General features: G+C 39.5%; 1 protein-coding gene across 9 annotated transcripts in view; it reads left to right on the top strand.

Annotated features, from left to right (window-relative positions):
* The window catches only part of LOC138820687 (cytosolic beta-glucosidase), a 271,928-nt gene that overhangs the window by 13,604 nt on the left and 237,068 nt on the right, over positions 1-21,256 (top strand). For 6 of the 9 annotated variants that reach the window (XR_011369948.1, XR_011369952.1, XR_011369951.1 and 3 more), the window contains 2 exons: positions 15,978-16,043; positions 19,410-19,637. Coding sequence is in view for 3 of the 9 variants with exons in the window: in XM_070012443.1 (XP_069868544.1) it covers positions 15,978-16,043; positions 19,410-19,637 (294 nt within the window). In the remaining 6 variants the exon portion in view is untranslated. The remainder of the gene's footprint in view (positions 1-15,977; positions 16,044-19,409; positions 19,638-21,256) is intronic. The other 3 variants (XR_011369950.1, XR_011369954.1, XM_070012445.1) reach the window with 1 other exon arrangement.

The following is a 21,256-nucleotide window of genomic DNA, read 5'->3' as shown; positions in this document are numbered from 1 at the left end:
CCTCCCACTATAATATATTGTGGTCTCCCCTCTCCTTGATGCGCCAGAAACTAGCTCAGCAGATCTACCTCGTTTTCGAATCTTTCTCAAGGTGCCTGTTCTTCCTTTCATTAGTGTGGATAATCAGATTTTGATTGTAAAGTATGCCTGGGCCAAATACAAGGGCTTTTAAAATTGTCTGCTGTTTTAGATTATCCAGGCCACTGATTCCCATTGCTTAGCATGGATAATTGAGAGTGGACCCGGCTGAAGAATATTAAGCAGAACCAATTGACAAAACAAATGAGATTTTAAAAAATCCTTTACATTTAAATAATAGAAAGGCACTCTTTTTGTCTTTTTTTCTTTTTATCCAGAAGGATTTGTTTTGTATTTTGAGTCTTTAAATATATTTGATTTTAAGTGTCTGTAGAACAGGAAAATGTGTCCTCTGATGTAACCCCTTGAAAGCCTTTCAAAAATAAATACTAAGTAATATATACATTTAAAGGAGCTAGGAGAAAAGTTGAAAATACAGATGAGCGGTCAGGCAGTTTCAGATTCAATGTCAAATCTTCTGAAAACATATTTATGTTTCATCTAGGTAACAGAGGATATGAGAGCCACTTCAGATTCTGAAAACCTCTTTCTTGATAATAGAGGCCCAAATTCTTTGTTCCTAATAAGCAGCTATCATGTAGGGCTCAGTTTTTGGAATGTATACTTAGGAATAAAAAGATTCAGATCCTGGGCATACCTGACTTCACTCACTTCTCATGCATTTCCAAATGCAGGTAGAAATGTATTTGCATGTCACTTGCCTGGGAATTTAGCATCTCCCCACAGGAACAATGTTATAAATGGAAGTGAGTGTCACTGATTGCTCTTCAGGTAGATGATGAGATAAATAGATTTGGGGGGTTGGCCTGGGAATTTGGAACATAATGTAAGAGGCAACAGTGAGTTTCTGGGCAGGTGATGTATAAACAAGGGTTTTGAAACATTACCCATTTTACATTGGGAATTGCCAAGCTAAAGCTTAATGTCTCCCACAACACCTATGAATAATCATTTAAATACAGGCTTTGAGACTTGTGGAGAAAGTATATTATTTACTCTAAAGACAATAATCTTCCTTAGAGTCTTTGCAGTCCATCACCCACATATATACTTGGAGATCTTTGAAAAAGCAACATTTTCTCTGGATGGTCCATTACTTCATATATCTTGTAAATTATTATTCAGGACCGGAGGGTAGACACAAGTTAGAGTTGCACATCAACCACGGTGTTATGCAAGGTGAGAAATTATGGCTTATGGCTCTTCCTCAGCATGAAATGTTGTAGAGGGACTTTACACTTTGCCTCATCGGGTTAGTGTGAGGAAGAGACTATGTGGAGATGGACAGTAGTATGTCCTTTGTTCCCTAAAGGACGGATCTGGACAATAGAGGAATACACAAAATTCTTGTCAAACTGATTTGATAAAAGGGAAACTTGAGGGATTCTTTTCATTGGTATTCTACAGCTAAGGGTAAAAATCTTCCTAGTATAATCCTTGTATTCTCTCCATGCCTCGAGTAAAGACCAGATACAGGCATACTAAAGCTGTGACAAATGCTGGATAAACAAACAAACAAACTGCTTGAGAAATGAACTAGGAGCCTTTGTCCTCTGAGACAAGTGCCCCCTGGTTTCCCTGTTTTGATTCCTTAAAAAATAAAAATAAAGCTATGGCATGGTTTGCTTGTTTTTGGATGATGACATTTGTCTTGTTTGTAGAGAAATTATGCCCCCACAAAAAGACCCAGAAAAGGTCTGTTTTCGTGTTGTACTGGACCTGGTTTCCTTGGCATGAAATGGCTAATTAAATGGTGACTATTTACTTGAATCATGTCTATATAATTATTGGTTTATCCAAATTAGGCTTTTGTCTTCTATTGGAAACTAGAGGCAGAGAAGGTAAGGCGGGGGTGGGGATAGGGTGGGGGTAAAAGAGTCATTTAGATCCAGAATCCTAGTGGAGGATTCTAAGATTTGGTATGACCATTCTTGACAGTCTAAACAAAGTACTACTGAAGCAAAGATGGTAAGGGTAACACAAGAGTAAAGCATATAGGGAGGATGGTTTCAGTATGTAAGATAGGCTTTGAGGAGAAATATGCTTTGTTAGTTTTCAGAGAAAGGGAAAGTCCATATGAATAGATGAAACATTTTTAGCTAAGTCATGAAAGTCTGAACACTTAGATTTCTTTGATGAGTGAGATAGTCCTGTCTGGTTAATGTTTTTTGAAACTAAACAGTTTAGAGCCTATGTAAGTCACTTGGAGTTTGAGTTGCTTGGATCCTCATAATGAGTATATAATAACATATTTGTGAATGGCATCCTGCTGGGCACCAATGGCTCACACTTGTTATCCTAGCTACTTTGGAGGCTGAGATTGGAGTTCAAAGCTAGCTCAGGCAGGAACATCTATGAGACTTTCATCTCTATTAAAGCCCAAAGTGGAAGTCTGGTCCAAGTGTTAGAGTGCCAGTCTTGAGTAAAAATCTATAGGACAATGCCCAGGCCCTGAATTCAAACCCTAGTACCAGCACAATGAATTGATCAATCAATTGATAAACAGCATCTAATGATTTATATGTTTTACACAGTACTCTGTGTTATTATCTTATAAATAGTTAGAGCTTTGATAAAGTGTGTCATAGGCTAAATTTTTTGATGATAGGGTGAATGGCAGGACCTGAAGCTAAAAACATTAGAATTAAGACGTGCTGTGATGCATACAAAGCACCTGCTAATGAGCTGGTGTTAGGCTCATGTGTATTAGGCGTTTGCCAGAAAAGAAAAGCATAGAGTCAGTTATTATGTTGGAAAGAGTTTAACTAAGCAAGAAGATGAAGGAAGGAAGAGAAGGAAGAGAAGGAGGGAAGAGAAGGAGGGAAGGAAGGAGGGAAGGAGGGAAGAAAGGAGGAAAAGAAGGAAGGAAGAAAAGGAAAGAAGGAAGGAAGGAAGGAAGGAAGGAAGGAAGGAAGGAAGGAAGGAAGGAAGGAAAGAAGGGAAAGAGGAGAGAGGGACATATAAAGGCCTAGTATCAGCGGTCAGTCTATAGTAATATACTAGTTGAGGATGAAGATGATAACCTGAATTTCATTGGCATGGACAAATTAGAGAGATAAACATTAGGGAGAACCAAAAGACATGCAAGTAGGGTATGAAGCAAATATGGAGAATGTTAATACATCTCGTGTGTGTATTTTTAGGTATTTGGCTAGCTAGTGATGCTAAGAATAAACGTTAACTCACCGTACTAAAGAAGGAGCAGGTTTGGAGGTTGTTTGGTAAAAATATAACAGGTTCAATTTGGCTTTGAGATTCTCTAAGGAAACTTTCAAAACATGCTTGGGAAGAACCTGAAAATCCTATCTCCATTTTAGGTTGGATTTGTTCCTAGGCACCAAAGTATAGCTGTTGATGGAAGTTAAAGTGGAGAAAGATGCTTGCTTTGTGTGCAAAGGGAAACAAGAAGAGCAGAGAGCAATATTGTAATGTCTGGATTTATTTAAAACTCAGAAGCCATATAACCTGATTTTCTTCTAAAATCTTAAAATGACAACAAAGAATTTTATGAACCTTCTAGTCCAGGGCTTTGTAAAGATATTTTAATGTACAAGAGCCAGATTGCTAAAAAAAATCAGACCCAGAATTCTAACAAATTAAAGGTTTCTGTGGAAGGAGAACTGTGCCTATCCACCCAAAATTAGTTCATTTTTCCTTCCCCACGTGTTGACTAGTGATTACTCTCTAAGGAACTTGGTTTCTGTGTGTGTGTGTGTGTGTGTGTGTGTGTGTGTGTGTGTGTGTGTGTGTGTGTGTGTGTGTGTGTGTTAAACCATCATATACCTTCCTTATTTTATGGAGTTGGAGTGCCTAATTGACCCAATATATGTTGTACATGGTATAGTAAAAAGGAGAGTACACTGATGTAATGAGCTCCACAAAACACAAAGCAATATGAAGACATTGGAGTTCATAGACATGGAATCAACACAGACAATCTGTGGGTTCATGGAACAGAGGTAGCATTCTGAGTGAATTTCAGAGGTGGTAGATATGGAGCTGGGAAAACATGTAGGGCTTCTTTTTCTTGCCCATTTAAAAGGCAGACATAAAGATTTGTACGGAGTTGGACAAAGACAGTGGCTCTTTCTCATAGATGCAAAATGGAGGCAATCTTCATGTATGTTACAATATAATTACTGATTACATTCCATCCAAATTTCAGTACAGTAGAAGTTTCCTGGGGCACAGGCTGAAGGTCAGAGAGTAAAGGGGAACAGTAGATTTCTTTTTCATGTAGGAGCTACTTTGGGATGGGAGATGATGATTGATAATGTGTCTTAGAGCCAACTTTGCAAATAGTGAAGTATTATTATTATCAGGGCTGCTGATGAGGCATTCCTTTATGCTTCCAGTTGGCATAAAGCAGAAAAGCTCTATAGGTTTCAGAATCAATATTTGACATGAAATCCAGAAAACTCGTTATTCATAGGGTCATTGGAGACATATATGAAAATCTGCCAAGACTGAAGACTGACCCAATGATTCTTGGGAGACCTTGAGGAATGTCAATTAGCTTCTGAGTCCAAGGAATCTCTCATCATTCTAAATGGTACTGCTGCCATCTGAAAAGTCTTGTTCTTGAATTAGTAAGCTGCTGCAAGTTCCAAACCAATGTTCTTTCTTAGAAAGATGCTTATGGGATATAAATCTTTTAAAGTGCATTTTATTATACCAATTGTTTCATTTAGAGAAAGCCCATTGGTTTGTTATTAAATGGTCTATTTAATAGTGTCAATAAATTCTAAAATTGGAAACTGTGTATTGTACTGTTGGATGTTTTAATGGTCCCAGTTGTCTAAGTTCTTTGGCCTTGGCTCATTTGCCTGACCTTTGTTTGTTTTAATGGCCTGGAAAAGTCTTCCTTTCCCAAAATTACAAGAGTTGATATATTGGGTCATAATATGTATGATACAAATATGGAAACTATTTTATAAGAATAAATTATAAAACAGTATTTGAATGACTGGATTAGGTCTGCATAACAAAAAGTTGGCAAGTGCAAAAAATCAGAGTAAACTTCAAGAGAAGAATAAATTAATATAAAAGGTCTAATGTAATACATTATTTTGAGTTAACTACAGAATAACTATCTAGAAGGAGGGTTGGAACATTATACTGCAAACTATTAGCATAAAGAGATAATATGAAATAGTGGTTACCGGCACCGGTGAGTCTGCTCTCTGTTGGCCTAAGGAAAAAAAAAGTCAAATCTTGTTTTTGTTATTTAACCTATTTTAAAGACTTACTTCTCTTAGGTCAGTAACACATACCTTTTAGAATTTGTTACAGTTAGAACATGAGATAATTTAGGTATTCTTTTAGAATATGACCTAGAATTCTTATACTATGTTGGTCCTATCATTATAATGTAATCACTGTCACAACAACTGTCACTATCACCATCATTACCATCATCATCATCACCATAGTCATCACCACCACCAGTGCTACCATCATCACCACCATTGTTACCATCACTATCACCATCATCACCATAACCACTACCATCACCATCAGCATTACCACGAGATGATCTGCTAATCTAGGTCTCCAGAGAAGTAGATGTCAAGATGAAATTGAATGAGCAAGAAGGTTTTAGGAGGAAATGGCTATGGCAGAAAAAGAGGAGGGAGGCAGAGGATGCTGGCCTGTATATGTAATAAGTGAAAAAAATAGAGAAAGAATAAAGAAATACCTTGAATTACAGTACTGCTAAAGCTCTTTGAGGATCTGGGGGCGGGAGGGAGTTCTTGATCACAATTTACCTGTCAGAGACTTCTACATCCTCCAGGATTAGGTCTACTTAGTAGACTTGCCATGCTCACCACTGGGCAGGAAGTGTAGCCTTGGCACAAACTCTGTGATGGATGTCAGGTCTCATTGCTGGGGCTTGGTCAGTCCTGAGGTTGGAGATTAGCATTTGTATGTTCTTGTGGCAGCCGTCATAGAAAAAACACTGGGCATTGTAAAACAAAAACAAAACCCTTTTTCCCCTATTGGTATTTTATTATTTTTCTGTGTTTAGCCAGCATTATTCAGTATTTGGTAGGAGAGATAAAATAATTGAATGGAAATGTTTCCTTTTGCTTGGGTGGCATGAACTCGTTGAGGCCTGTTTAATTCTTACAGTACTTGCCCAGCCTCTTACTTTGCTTGAATATTCTGGTATAGCTGTGCCATTACATCAGCTGGACCTTTGCATGAAAAGTTTTATTTTTCTGCTCTAACTTTAATTTCTATTTAGAAACCTGATTTGATTAGAGTGTGAAAGTTTAAGCGTTTGTAACGGGATTCAATTAAAATAGGTCATTCTTTGGGGCTCTGAAAATGGTAACTGGCCTTGGGCAAATTGGAACAAAAGTTATAAAATTCACTTGACTGCATCACAACATTTAACATCTTTAAGGAAGACATTTTGCCTAATAGTTTCAATTTAGAAATATTTAGTGTAGGTCATCCGCTTAAGCACCTAAAATAGCATGCATTTGTTTGTTTCTCCCTTTAGTTATAACTAAGATCAGGACACCTGGACTCTGATTGACAAATAAACAATTTGTAGAGGGACCTTGAAGAAAGTCAATTAGTTTCTATGACTTTACCAGTAGGTTAAAAAGGAGATTATATTATTGGTGAATAATGTGCTTAGCGATGTTTGCATAAAAGATGCTTTGTCATTGTAAAGTATTATTGAATATTTATGGTCTACCAGACTGAGCCAAATGGCCCAGGGGGAAAAAAAACAGTCAGATTTATGTAAACCTTGTTCCGTGTCCCAGATACTTCAGGATGGGTGCTCTCTCTATATGAATGAATAAATAAATGGTATAAACATTATTCTAAATTTTGAAGGTACATCAATATTATCTGGGGTGTTAGCCAATGTGCCTGACCTCTGACATTGAAATGAAATGTTTGCCTCTCCATAACTGTTTTCAATGTCATAAATATTTTTAACGCCTCAAGTACTGATGGCAAGTAATGGTTTCTTAGAGTTTTGTGTCTGTAGGTAAAGGTAAATGATATCTTTACCTAAAACCTATACCAGAAATGATTGTGTCTAATATACAGGGCTGCTCTGAGAACTCTCGGGCTGATATTTTATATTGTGTACATCTTTTGTCCCACCTTTTTAAAAAAAGTGTTTTACTGACTGTCCACAGTTATTTTATATCACTTTATTGTGAGAAATCTGAGCCCTGAAAAAAAATACTAATAAAAATTAGCCATAAACAGTACCATGGGCTGAATGGATCTGATCCTTGCAACATAGATGTTTTGTAGCATAACTAGGTGATAGGAGATAAGAGGCACAGAAGCAATTTGTTTGGATTGGGTCACTGCTTAATCCAAATGGGTTCAGCAGAAGAATTCATGAAACGTGACAGTTGGCCAAGAGGAACTTGCTGTGACATTTCAGAGTACCCTACCCCTTCTAATTAACCATTTCACATATCATGAAACTTCTAGAACATACAGACCTAGTGAGACCCATCTGTGCCAAGTGCCAAACTGTCTGTGGGGCAGGGATGTTTCTCTTCTCTGTAGGCAATGGACTATGACTCAGTGATACCTCAAGTTCGGCTTTTAATTTCCATGATCCATTGATTCTGAACAGCAGTCTTCTGTAAGACAAAAGCTGAACTGGGGTTGCCTTATGATATAGCCCATCATGAACTGCGGTTGGATGTATGGCAAAGATCTACACGTACTGAGAGTCTAATGAGAAATTTGAAAACATAAGAAACCACAAATGAATAAAAGCTTACCATGACAGAAAAAATAATAAGAGTAACTACCAGAAACATATCCTTACAAAACGTTATGCATATCCTTTAATACACCTTGCAAAATGAGTATGATTGTATTCCTTTTTCAGAGGAGACACACCGTCAAAGAATGAATTTGTATATGGTTTTGAAAACCACATTCCTGCTCAGACAAGTAGGATTTCTGGTCTCATTATTTGGAGGGGCGGGCGGGGTGTTCCAGAATTGTTTAGGAAGGGAAGACTCAGACTAGGCCCAGCTTTTCATGTAAAGTATTTCAAGTGCTTCCTACCCCATCCCCCACATCTGCTCAGGCCTTTCTCACTTCTCTTGGGAGAACCAGGACTTAAACCCCAGTTAGACTATGGTGTCAGGAGCACAGGAGTGCTCCATAAATATTTGTTGAAATGATAAAAGATCCAGCTGACCTGGAAGCCTGAGATTTCGGCTAGTCAAGGAACTATTCCATTAGCCCCTTTCAGCTCATTTTTAATGAATGTCAAATTTACCTAGCTATTCCAGAAGCCATACATCAAGATGTAACTTATTTAAGAGAAGATATTCATAGTTAATTGAATGATAGCATTCATCTACCCTGCCTAATTCATAGACCAGGTTTGGGGAGTGAATTTTTGAGTTTAATTATGCTGTGCAATGCAAATCTGCGATTCGTGATTGATAAGAAAATAGTGAAAATTGAATTAGTGCTTACAAAATCTCTGTGTTGATTTGCTTTTGGAACCAGGCCAGATAAATTTCCAGGACTTGAGGTTTCTTGGAGTATTTTATGTTTTCTGTGATGTCAACAAGAAGGTTTGGATCAATAGTACTTTATAATTTTCCTGGAGCTCAGGAAGGGAAGAGTTAAAAGGTTTAATGAAGTATTGCAAAGGTGTTTCTCCTGGGCAGCAGAGGGTTGAATGTAGGGCACCTTTTGCATTTTAAACATCTATGTCTGACCCTTAGTTCCATAGTTACATAAGAGGAGAATTTTATTTTATTTTTAAAAGGAAAACAGAAAAAAAAAGGCTACTGAGAAAAGTGATTGCTGCCCTTGGAGACAGCTTTTATGGTGTGTTTTGTACTGGAGCCATCTCCTCCTGCCTCAAAGTTCTGGAACAAGATGAATGCCCTTGTCAAGGTACTGAGAGGCTGGAGTGATGGCTGAGGACCAGCCTCAGAGAAACACACAGATGTGTGGGAAGGAGGTGTGGGCACACTCAACAGGTCTGCGTGGGTACAAAGGCAGCCAAACCATCAGCCACACCAGAGAAAGAAATCAGCTATGTAGATCTCGAAGAGGCCAGCAAGGCAGGAGGATTTCCTTTAAAGGACTGTACACTCTGGGACCCGCTTTTAGGGGAGGCAGTACATGAGAGAAATGTAGCGAGAGTGGCAGGGTCCATATTCACTAACACTAATGGCGTTCATTATATACTGCTGCCCAGCAAGTCAATTTGAAATGCATCCACTGTAATAATGCATCCAATAAATTCACTTTGCCTTACAGGAAAACTAGGTGTTTTTTTTGAACCTTCCGCATTTACAGAGGAGGAAACTGAGGCAATGGTAGGATTCCTCAAGGCCCCACAGAGCGTAAACCATAAAATTATTTTAACACATCCTAAATGAAAGGTCATAGAGAGAATGAAGAGCATGGGGCTAGTTGTTACACTTGTCTTCCAACTTTAGTTCCACCAATTGATTTCTTTATGACTTCTCTAAGTCCTTGAACTCAAGGGAACCTCAGATTCCTCATATTTTAATGGGGAGGGGGAGCAGTGTAACAGTAGTTATAAAGCATGTAAAGTGCTTAGCAAAGTGCCTGCCCATTATAAAGGCTCCATAAATGATATCTACTATTATTATCATCGTGTTTTCCCCACGACATCCTTCTATCCTTCCAAATGGGGCTGTTATTAGCATAGTGAATCAGAAGCTGGAATCAGCAGAGAGGAAAGGGATGCTCTGATGGATGGAAGGAAGAGTAGAGGTTGTCTTGCAAAGATACAAAGGCAAGGTTCTTCCACTGGGTCGCACGATTCCACGACTCGATGCATAAATGGCTGTATGCAAAGAGGCTTAATTGAAAGATGAAAGAATAATTGCAGTAGAATAGCAGAGGCCAGAGCAGTTAAGACAAAATGCTGCATATATTAAGCAGGACTCATAGAAATGAAGTGGAAGCCTGAAACGTCTTTGTAGTCTTTGGAGCTAAAGACATTATGATCACCAGAAAACAAACAACAGGAAAAGTTAAAGGCTTAGAGGCTACAAGGTCAAGTCTCAGAACCACGCTTGAAATATTTCCTCTCACTACTTATTCCCCTAAGAATTCATCACTTCTCTGTATTATCAAATCAGTGTTAAATTATGATTATATTCTGTTATACGGTACTGCTACAGTCAATGAATAGGACTCCTGGAGCACACTTATCTAGGCAAGTTAGATTTTGAGTCCCTTGTCCCTTCACCCTTGCTCAGTGGACATAGCTCTTCTCTTCCCTTTGGAAGAAAATAGAGAAGGGCTGAGTTTTTCTGCTTATTTAAGCCCTATTGTGTCCTGATGATTTCTTTCCTAAACATATTTTATTAGCATATATGAGTTGTATAAGAGGATTGCATGGTGACACACGCATGCATAAATGTAATGTACCCCTATCAAAATCACCACCTCCATCCATCACTCTCTCTCACCCACAGCTCTTGAAACAACTTCAGCAGGTTACATCCTGCTATATTCCCATATATACATAAAGTACTCTGACAGTTCAGACCAGGTTCGCCCTGCTGAACTTCTCTGTTCTCCCCACTCCTACTTCTGTTGGCACCAACCCACAACAGAGCTTGTTTCACTTTCTTGTCGTTCTCCGCCTCTCCCCCCCTCCCGCCCGTCCCATTTTTCATTGTATGCTAATTGTACAAAGAGGTTTCACTGTGGCATTTCACAGGTGCATATATTATATTTTAATCAGACAAATGCCCTCTTTTGCTCTTTCTTTCTACATCCCCTTGTCCTTCTCTTATTCAACAAATTTCAGTGATTTTCCTCAGGTCCTCTTCATATGTAGAGATAATATATTTTAATAATAGCCATTTTCCATCATTCTCTTTCTCTCTCTTTACCCACCTCTCTCTCTGCCCAACAGTCCTACAGCTATAATTATACACAAACACATACACGTGCACACTTTGATTTTTTAAATCTTTATCACACTGAAAATGATGATCTCCAGTTCCATCTGTTTACAGCAAAAGACATAATTTTATTTTTTACTGTGTGCCAAAATTTCTTTATCACTTTATCAGTTGATGGGTACTGTAACTAATTCTATAGTTTAGCTATTGAGAACAGAGCTGCAAGAAACATGGGTATGCATGTGCTTGGCTATTGATTTACATTCCTGTGGATATATGCCTGAAAATGATAGAGCAGATTCATAAGGAAGGGCTGCTTTGGCTTTCTGAGGAACCTTCATACTAATTCCCATAGTTTACATTAGTTTACATTCCCACTAATAGTGCATGAGTATTCTTCTTTCCTTCATCTTTGACATTTGTTACTTTCTTGATGATTGACATTCTGACTGGGGTGATGGGGTGAGATAGAATGTTAGTATAGTTTTGGTTTGTATTTCCTTAGTCCTAAGAATGTTGAACATCACATCATGTATCTACTGAATCATTCATTATATATATATATATATATATATATATATATGCATACATATATATATAGAGAGAGAGAAAGAGAGAGAGAGCAAGAGAGAGAGAGAGATTTCAGTTCATTGACCATTTAATAATGGGGTGATTATTTTGAAGTTTAATGCTTTGAACTCTTTGTATATTTTCATTATTAATCCTTCATACATTAAATGGATGGCAGAGATTTTTCTCTGATTCTGTAGGATGTCTCTTGATTCTGATAATTATTTCTTTTACTGTGCACAAGCTTTATTTGATGCAATCTCACTTGTCAATTCTTGCTTTCATTTTTCTGGGAAACTGAAATCCTATTTAGAAAATAATTGCCTGTGCCTATGTCTTCCAAAGATGTATGTTTTTCTGTAGTAATTGAAAACTTTCAGATCTTACACTGTGATCTTTGATTCATTTGGAGTTTATTTTTGTACTGAGAGAGAGATGGGGTGAAGTTTCAGTCTCTAGATTGTAGATATCTGGTTTTCCCTGCACTATTGTTGAAGATGTCTTTTCTCTTGTGAATGATTTTTGGATCATTTGTCAAAAAATCAGATGGTGTAGCTGTTTGGTTTTATGTCTAGATCTGCTATACTGTTCTCTTGGTCTTTGTGCCTGTTTTTGAGCCAATACCTTGCTGTTTTTATTACTGTGGCTTTGTTGTATAATTAGAAGTCCCGTATTGTGATACCACCTCCTGTCCTGCTCTTTTGCTCAAGGCTGTTGATGCTTACATATATATTTTATCATTTTTTTTCTATTTCTGTGAAGAATAACATTGGAATGCTAATGGGCAATTCATTGCCTCTGTAGATTGACTTCAGCAATATGGCCCTTTCACTATATTAATTCTGTCAATCTCTGAAAAGGGGAGATTGGTCTATCATATGGAATCTTCTTCAGTGTTTTATGGTTTCATTGTAGAGTTCTTTCATCTCCTTGGTCAACTTTATATAGGGTTTTTTAAAAATTTGAGGCCTTTGTGAATTGAGCTACTTTCCTAACTTTTTTCTCGACCTATTCATTATTTGTAGTTAGAAAAGCTACTGTTTTTTTTTTTTAATGTCTTGCTGTCCTGGTGTATTCTGCTTATCTATCCAGATATCCATTACTCACTTCCCTCTGTCCTGGACCTTGGAAAGCCCTTCTGTATGGATCAATCAGGGGAATCCACTATCCTGAGTCTTACATTTGGACTTGATCAACAAGAAGCACTAGTAAGACATAGTAGAGTGGAGAGGGAGGGGGGATAAACCAATGTTGCCTTCCTGGTTGCCTCCCTGCTTAATTGAAGTGGGTTGGCAATGTCCCAATACTAAAAGCATCTTATCCTGCCAGGCAGCCCTGAACATACTGTACTCTCTCTCTGCAGACTTTGGAAACCAATCCTTCCCCTGTTCTCTTCTTGGGTAGTAATGGTGTCTTGATGTTGCAAGCCTTGAGGTACTGCACCATCCCTTGTTGCTTTCTCCAAAATCCTGCTCACATCCCTAGAAATAGCATGTATTTTTTTTATATTAAACTCTTTTTAATTACCCAGTTTGAGTGCCATCTGTTTCCTGCTGGGACCCTGACTGATACATATGGCCAGTTTAAGTTGTAAAACACAGTCTTGTTATACTATTTAGAATAACCTAACTATGAAATAGTTAAAACCCCAAGTTGGATTTAGTGCTTTATTTTTCTTAGCTCTGTAGGAGAAAGGGGCTGAGATCATCTTTCTTTCCCCTCAGGTCTTGTTTTGGCTTGTTAACCATGGCTTCTGACTTGGTTGAGTAGAGGTAATAGAAAGGAAAATACTTATAGCAACTCAGACTTTGGAACATAGTCAGCATTGATTCCTTTTCTTAGGGACTTTGTGTGGCCCATTGATGGGGAACCTTCTAGCATCCAAGATGCAGGCCCCATCATGGTCTGAATCTCATTACTTCCTTTGTTCTAGAGAAGTCCAGACATCAACCTTTGTTTCTACCTACGAGCTGAACATGGTTCCCAGGGCATAGATCTGAGTCCAGTACCTACAAGCAGGACTTTATTCTGAAATAGGATTCTTGCAGATATTATTAATAATCTTGAAATGAAGTCATCCTGGATTTAGGATGGGCTCCAAAACTAATATAAATGTCCTTAGAAAAGACAGAAAACAAGACAGAGGTGCACAGGGGAGGGGCACGCGAAGCTGAGGCAGAAACTGGAGTGACTGAGGAGAATGGCAAGAATCGCAGATAGCAACAGAGTTAGGTGAGGGACATGCGGTAAATTCTCACTTCTGTTGATTCCAGAAGGACCAACCCTGCCGATGCCTTGCAATTCAGGCTTCTATCCTTTAAAATGGTGAAGAAATACGTTTCTGTTGTTTAAGCCATCAACTTTGTGTTTACTTGTTATATCAGCTTTAAGAAACTAATAGAAAAATCTATTTGCCCTTGTAGAGTTTCCTTTCTCAGATGCCAACAGCTCTCATGCTTGCTCCTGCTCCTGGGCCCACTTCTTGGCCACAACCTGTTGTTACTCACACAAGTACAACTGTTCACACTCTGGGCCTGTAGGGAATCCTAACTAGGGACTTCCTCTTCCTTACCTGTTTCCTTGTTTCCTCTTCTTCTCTTGGTTCTAGCTTGTCAGAAGTCAAGACTAACTCATCCTGTCCCTTTAACTGAAGGAAAAATACATCCCTTCTGTGGGGTTTGTTTGAATGCTGGATTAGGTCTGTGATCACTGCCATGGCACAATGACCAACCTGGAATTGTGTTATATACTCAGAAAGCTGACTTATTTGTTTGTTCTAGGACCAGGGCTTGAACTCAGGAGCACTTGCTCTTAGCCAGGTTTTCAGCTCAAGGTGGCCCTTTACCACTTGAGCCAAGCTTCTAGTTCCATCTTTTGCTGTTTGATTGGATATGAAAGTCAGATTTGTCTTTTCAGGCTAGCCTTGAACCATGAACCTCAGATCTCCTCATCTTGCGTAGCTAGAATTGCACTGTAGCTAGAATTAAGTCACTGATGCTGGATGAGCTAAACAATTTGGTATTCAATTTTACACGTTTTGTACGTTATAAACTTGGAAATATATGTGTGCGTATACATACATATGTGTATATGTACATATAGATGCATAGTTAGGACTAAGGAGTCTTGGGTGGCTTCCAGTGGTTTTGTCTTTCACTATTTTATTTTATTTTATTTTGGTTGCAGTCATGGCTGTATAGGTCTCTCTGGTCCATATCTGTAGAGTTTATAATAGTATGTGAGTTGCTGGGCTGTGTTTCTCTATTTTACTAGATATTTCCACATCTCACTCTCAGCAGCAATGGATACACATTGCTGCCAAGCAACAATCTCTTCAACCTCTGGTATTGCCCAACTTTGAAACTCTGTGCCAACTCTGTGGGTGTAGAATGGCATCTGAGTGTGCTTTTCATTTGCATTTCTCAGAATTTAATAATCTATATTTTAAAAGCGTTTACAAAACACACGTTTTTCCAACTGGGAAAGAACTCTTTGAATCTTTTGTCTATTTTTCTGTGGACCTTTTGATCGATTAATTGAAATATCCAAATATAATTATAGACTTATCAACCTCGTAGAGTTCTTTCAGCTTTGCTTTATGTATGAAAACTTTATTATTAAGTGCATAATCATATAACATTGCTTATGAACTCTTGAAAACTGATTGCTTTAATATTAATGAAATGACTTTCTTTATACTTGGTTGGTATTTTACCCTGAAGATCTATGCTAATGTTAATACAACTGCTCCAGTTTTGTTACATTTTTATCTTTTTATTTTAAATCATTTTGTGTCTATTTAAAGTAAGTTTTTTCAAGTCATGTCTGAGTTGTAGATTTTTATTCAGTCTGATAATTGCTGGGCTTTCAGTCATCTATACTTAATGATATTATTGACATGGTTAGATTTAAACCTAAACTTGCTGCTATTGTTTTTATCTTATCTCTGTCTTTTATTCTCTTTTACCTTTTTTTCTGACTTATGTTTTTATGATTCCATTATGTATTTTTAGTAGGCTTATTATCTATCATTGTTTAATTACTGTTTCATTCAGGGATACACACACATACATACCCACACATACAGACATACCTAACTTGCCACTGTCAAATTATAAAGTCCATTTCATGTATAATTTAAGACAAAGCTGAGTGCTGGTGGTTCATACCTGTAATCCTAACAATTAAGGAGGCTGAGATCTGAGGATTGTAGTTTGAAGCCAGTTCATGAGACTCTTATCTGCAGTTATCTGTCAGGAAATTAGAAGTGGAGCTATGACTCTAGGCTTATAGCAAGAAAGCTCAGGGACAGCATAAAGGCCCTGAGTTCAAGCCACATGACTGACAAAAAACAAAACAAAACCAAATTCTTAATAGTATATTTCTGCTTTTGCTTTCCAGGCCTTTTGCCAGTATTTATGGACAGTTTGTACCTACATAAAATGAAACTTCTACTACATTCTCATGGTAAATGTCTACTTCACTGCTCAAGTGTATATATCTTTCTTCTCACCTATTTTCTAGGTTATCTAACTTATAACCAGTGAATGAACCACTTAGAAATATACTTCCTTATTTCACCCAAGAATTGTAGTTGTTGTTTTGCATATGGATTATAGTATATAACTTGCTGTAAATAGTCATTTTCTTTACCATAAACACCAATATAGGCAAAACTGCAATTAAAAGAAGTTTCTACTAAATAAGTGATATAAATGTAACCTACTCAGCAAGCTTAATGCTACAAACTTAGTGAAAATTCTGCCCACAGTATGATCGTCAAAATTTCAGTTATCATGATTAGTTTTCCAGTCAAATCTTAGATTCACCTTGACATGATGCTGTTTGGACACCTGTAATAACCCGTGGGGCCCTGATAATCAGCAGGGCCCAATAGTCAGCATGGCCCCTTGGAGGCCCCTTGGAGGGGCCCCTGCTGGAGGGGGCGGGGCAGGGCAAGCCTCACAGCTCCACAGACCAGGCCATGGGAGAGAGCAGGGCTTTGAGAAGCTGACATCACCGCCCCATGGGGCACCACCAGAGGGGCGTGGCATGCTGCTGAAAGGGGCGTGCCGTGCCGCCGATAGGGGGCGGGGCGTCGAGCCCCACAGGGTGAGCTGCGGATTGGGATTGGAGCAGGGCAGCTTGGGGGAAGAGCACGAATGGTGGGGATTGGAGCAGGGCAGCTTGGGGGAAGAGCATGAATGGTGGTTTGAAACCATTAGTGTGTGTGTGTGGGGGGGGTCGCTCAGCGGGTCTGCATGTATATATGTATATAGGCTGCAACGCCTCAGGGGTGTAGGGGAAAAGCCAGAGGCCGGAGGAGAGGTGAGGGGAGTTAGGTGAGTTGGAGAAAAACCGGAGTCCTGAGGAGACCCTGAGCAGTCCTGAGGAAAACAGTCTGCAGGGGACCGGAAGTCCTGAGGAGAAGAGGAAGGGGGGGGGAGGAGAGTGGGGAGGGCGTGGAGGAGGGACGGCGGGAGGGGAAAGCGCGGGGGGGGGGGGGTCGGGCAGGGCAGGCCTCGGGGGCCAGCCTCCTCTGGAGAGGCCCGTGGAGAGGCCTCCCGGGGCAGGGCCGGGCAGGGCCGGGCAGGGCCGGGCAGGGCAGGCCTGTGGAGAGCGGAGAGGCCGGCGGCGGAGGAGGAAGGGGAGACAGGGAGCAGCCTTCCCCGCTGGAGGTCTGGAGGTCTGGGGTTGGAGGTCCGCAGACTGACTCGTCGGTGGTTTGCAGACCCACTGACCAAGGTCGGGGGTCAGGACTGCCTGCTGGAGGCTTGGAGGCTTGGTGGCCGAGGCCGCTCTTGGTTCTGGGATCTAGCCCAGGACGAGGTAGGCTCAGGACCCTTTTCTGGAGTACGTAGTGTAAATAAACGTCCCTGTCCGTGCCTCCATGGGTGGTCTCGCTCTCCGGAGGTCATGAGTCTCCGTGTGTCTCCGTCTCTACAATACATGTGAAGAATGAGCCGCTCCATTTTCCTACTCAGTATCGTTTGCCTGTTGACATGATCAAAACCTGCTTTAGTTATGTGCAGAGATTGTGTTCTGCACTGGTTTGCCTTCAAGCATGGAGTAGCAGGGTCACCCTTTGACGGCTCCTTCATCACTCTGAGTCTGTATCATGAAGGGCAGCATGTTTAAGCAGGATTTGAACCTCCGTGCGCTGAGTGTATATCTTGGCACTTTTACTGTGTGATCTTAGGCGCGTTATTTGTCCTTGAGGTCAGACCAGCTGAGCTGGCTCATGAGAGCCTATAGTTGAATTTTGGGCCTTTTTTTTTTTTAACAAATTATATATTTTGTAAGTACAAAAATTATATAAACTGTTAAGTATAAGATTGATATTACAAACTAAATTAATACGCAAAATCATTACTTCCTAATTATTTTACCATTAATTGTATTCTTGAGTTTGTGTAGGTGTTTTATCACTGGAGAAGGACAAAGTAACAGAATATACAAGGTGGTACACTACTGCCCATCCTTCCCCACCTCTGCCTTTGGTTACATCCCAATTGGTTGATAGAAACTAGCCATAGTGGGAGTATTTATACCACATTGACAAGTATTATAAGCCATCGTTTCATTTATCATTTTGATTGTGGTCCAGCCCTAAGTAAATGAGAGAGAAAATGTTAACGCAGATTAAACTGCACAAACTGTGGCTCTTCTATGATGAGTAGCACATATATTGAAGAAATGCTTTCTTTACCAGTCTTTGCAAACTGTTAACAGATTCAGCAAAGTTGTGTTTTGATTTTGTTTTTTTGTGGGGTGGGGGCTACTGTACTAGGCTCGAAGACAGAGCTTTGTACTTGCTAGGAGGCACTCCACCATTACACCAACACTCCCAGCTCCCCACTGCTTGTTTTTGTGTTATTTTTTTCAATAGGGGCTTGTGCTTTTGGCCCAGGGCTTGCTTCAGTCCTGTGTCATTCTCATATGACTTCTGTGTAGTTGAGATTGTAACCATGTGCCATCATCACATATGGTATGCCTACTCTTAAACTACAAAGCCCTGACAAAAATAAAATGCTCTACACATTAACTTTCTAAGTTGATAGACTTCATATTTTAGACCAGTGTTAAGTTTACAGAAACAGTAAACAGAAAGAGATCTCCTCTGACTCTGTTCATGGTAGGAAAAATGTCCTTCTGGTTTCTGTAAAGTCCAGGGCTTTACAGTTGCTATTTTGCGATCACCTGTTAGGTACATTCCCCAAGGACATGGGGGAGAGCATTGGACACCCTCAAATCTCCTGTACTAGGCAGAAGGCTTGAAATGGACATTTGTTGAATTAATGGAGGATGAACGAATACATTTCAGATACAAGCAAGAATCATCAGCAGTGGAAATTAAGGCCTCGCCACCAATTGTAGATGAGATCACGACAGGCTCTAATGTCAGATGACAGGAGGATAGCATTCAAGTGTTGAGGACTAGAGCAAAGGTCCTACAACTTCTGATAAATAAGCACAAGACATGATAATCATGGCCAGAAGAAAGTTTTCCAAGAAGGGAATGTTGACCCAGGCATCCATAAACTGGTGACTGCCTCTGTTTACCAGCTGAAAGATTTTCAGATAATGAACCGTGAAAGCCTGCTATGCAGAAGCACTCTGCAATAATTTTTCATTTGCCACGAGTCAGCTTCAGGGATCAAGGACACCTAAGCACACAACCCGCTCATGCGTGTTACTTTAAAGCATATTTTAAAGTTATGAATATGGTACATTGAGTTAATGAGGTATGTTGTTTTGGTGACAAATATTTACATTCTACATATGCCTGTTGATGTCAAGAGTGTAAGTGTTTCATTTTCTTCCTTTTCTCAGGAGGCTGGGCTGCAGATGGAAGAGGCCCTTGTGTCTGGGACACATTCACCCATCAGGGAGGAGAGAGAGTTTTCCAGAACCAGACTGGTGATGTCGCTTGTGGCAGCTACACTCTGTGGGAGGAAGATTTGAAATGTATCAAACAGCTTGGATTGACTCATTACCGCTTTTCTCTTTCCTGGTCACGTCTGTTACCTGATGGGACGACAGGTTTCATCAACCAGAAAGGCAAGTGTTTCTTAAAAATAGAAGGTTGCAGCTTTAATTCAAGGTTATTGCTGCAGTCTGGCATAATTAATCCAGTGCGCTATTCTACAGGGTAGCTTTGAAATTACAAGTTTTTAGAGTGATTACAGGATCAAATGTTCGAAATGGGATTGCATTTGCTTTCAATAATATTTTGGATGTTCTTGGCTGTTGAGCTCTTCCTAGGAAGAAGAGGAAGAGACCGGTCTAGGGGAGTTTGGAATAAGGTTTTATTTATATACGTTGTTCTCTGACTGATGACTTGAAGAGCTATATCAGAAAGTTGTACTAAACTATTTTCAGTTGTGTTATCCTATAAAGACTTAGGGTGAAAAATCTCTGAAAAACTTGAGAGGGTTCTGAACATTTTAACTGAGCTGAATTAGTAGAGCTAATTAGCTATGGTAAGGATTAGCACCTAGATCCCTGGGGTTCATTTGCTTGAGATGGAGTACCAGCTGCATCACTTACTATGTGTATAAGTGTCTCTTGAACATCTCAGGGCCTCTGCCTTTCCAGGAGTAGGAAAGAATGCTGCAAGAGTTCATGCTCCAGAAAGTTATTGGAAGAGTAAATGATAAATTTACCCTTTGTAAAGGGCTAACACAGGGCCCATGTATCAAAAGCATTCAACACGTGTACTATTACTCTTTTATTATATCTTGTATTTGAAAGAGCCATTCTTCACCTTATTGAGTGTCTTTTATTTATTTGGCATTTGAACACATGTTTTCTCTACTCCTCATAATCAGCAGAGATTATGATGATGTTAGTTTGCCAAGGGTATGTCTAAGTCCACATATTTGGAAAATGGTAATATGGAAATTAAACCTAAGGTCTGGGTATATCCTTTTACATAACAGGGTGGGAAAACTAAGACCTGAGGGCCAAATCTGGCCTGGCACCTGTTTTTGTAAATAAAGTTTTATTGGAACATTGCCATGCCCACTCACTATACATCATCTATGGTAGCATTCCTATTATAATGGCAGATCTGAGTAGTTGGGGCATAGACCATATGGCCTGTAGAGCCTAAAATATTCACTATGCGGTCCTTTGCAGGAAAAGTTTGCCAAGCTCTGTTCTACAACATATGGCTTCTTAATAATGGTCCTACATTATTACTTTGTCTTAGAAAAGAGTTTATACTACTCCTAAGGCCAGGACTAGATGAAGCAAGTGTGATGCCTTGAGTATAAATTTTAAGGCAAGTATCCCAAATGAAGGATGAGTACTTACTTCCATAATGTGAGATTGAGAATACCTTCTGACCTCATCAGACTTTCTACAGCCCAGATACTTTCTGGGCTTCTTTATGAGTAAATTCTATGATTGTGTACATCCCATAGGGACAGTGTTACATCTCATAGGGACAGTTTTTTGGTGAGTTTGTACAATTGTGATGTTCATTTCATGAACATCATGTTCATTTTGACATGAAGCTACAACTTCATGGGCTCACATGAAACATAAGCCTTCAGGTAATCACCTCTAAATAGGGCCAGGCAAAATGAGGGGATTGGTGAGTGGTTCCTTAATGTCTTCAATTCTGAAGTGAGTATCTCTTAACTCATGGCTCTTGGTTAAATGTCTACCTTCTG

The sequence above is a fragment of the Dipodomys merriami genome, unplaced genomic scaffold (genome assembly GCF_024711535.1).
Source record: "Dipodomys merriami isolate MVZ:Mamm:240054 unplaced genomic scaffold, mDipMer1.0.p SCAF_9, whole genome shotgun sequence".
NCBI classification, from domain to species: domain Eukaryota; kingdom Metazoa; phylum Chordata; class Mammalia; order Rodentia; family Heteromyidae; genus Dipodomys; species Dipodomys merriami.
Note: the sequence above shows the minus strand (reverse complement) of the source record. Positions and strands in the feature narration are given on the sequence as shown.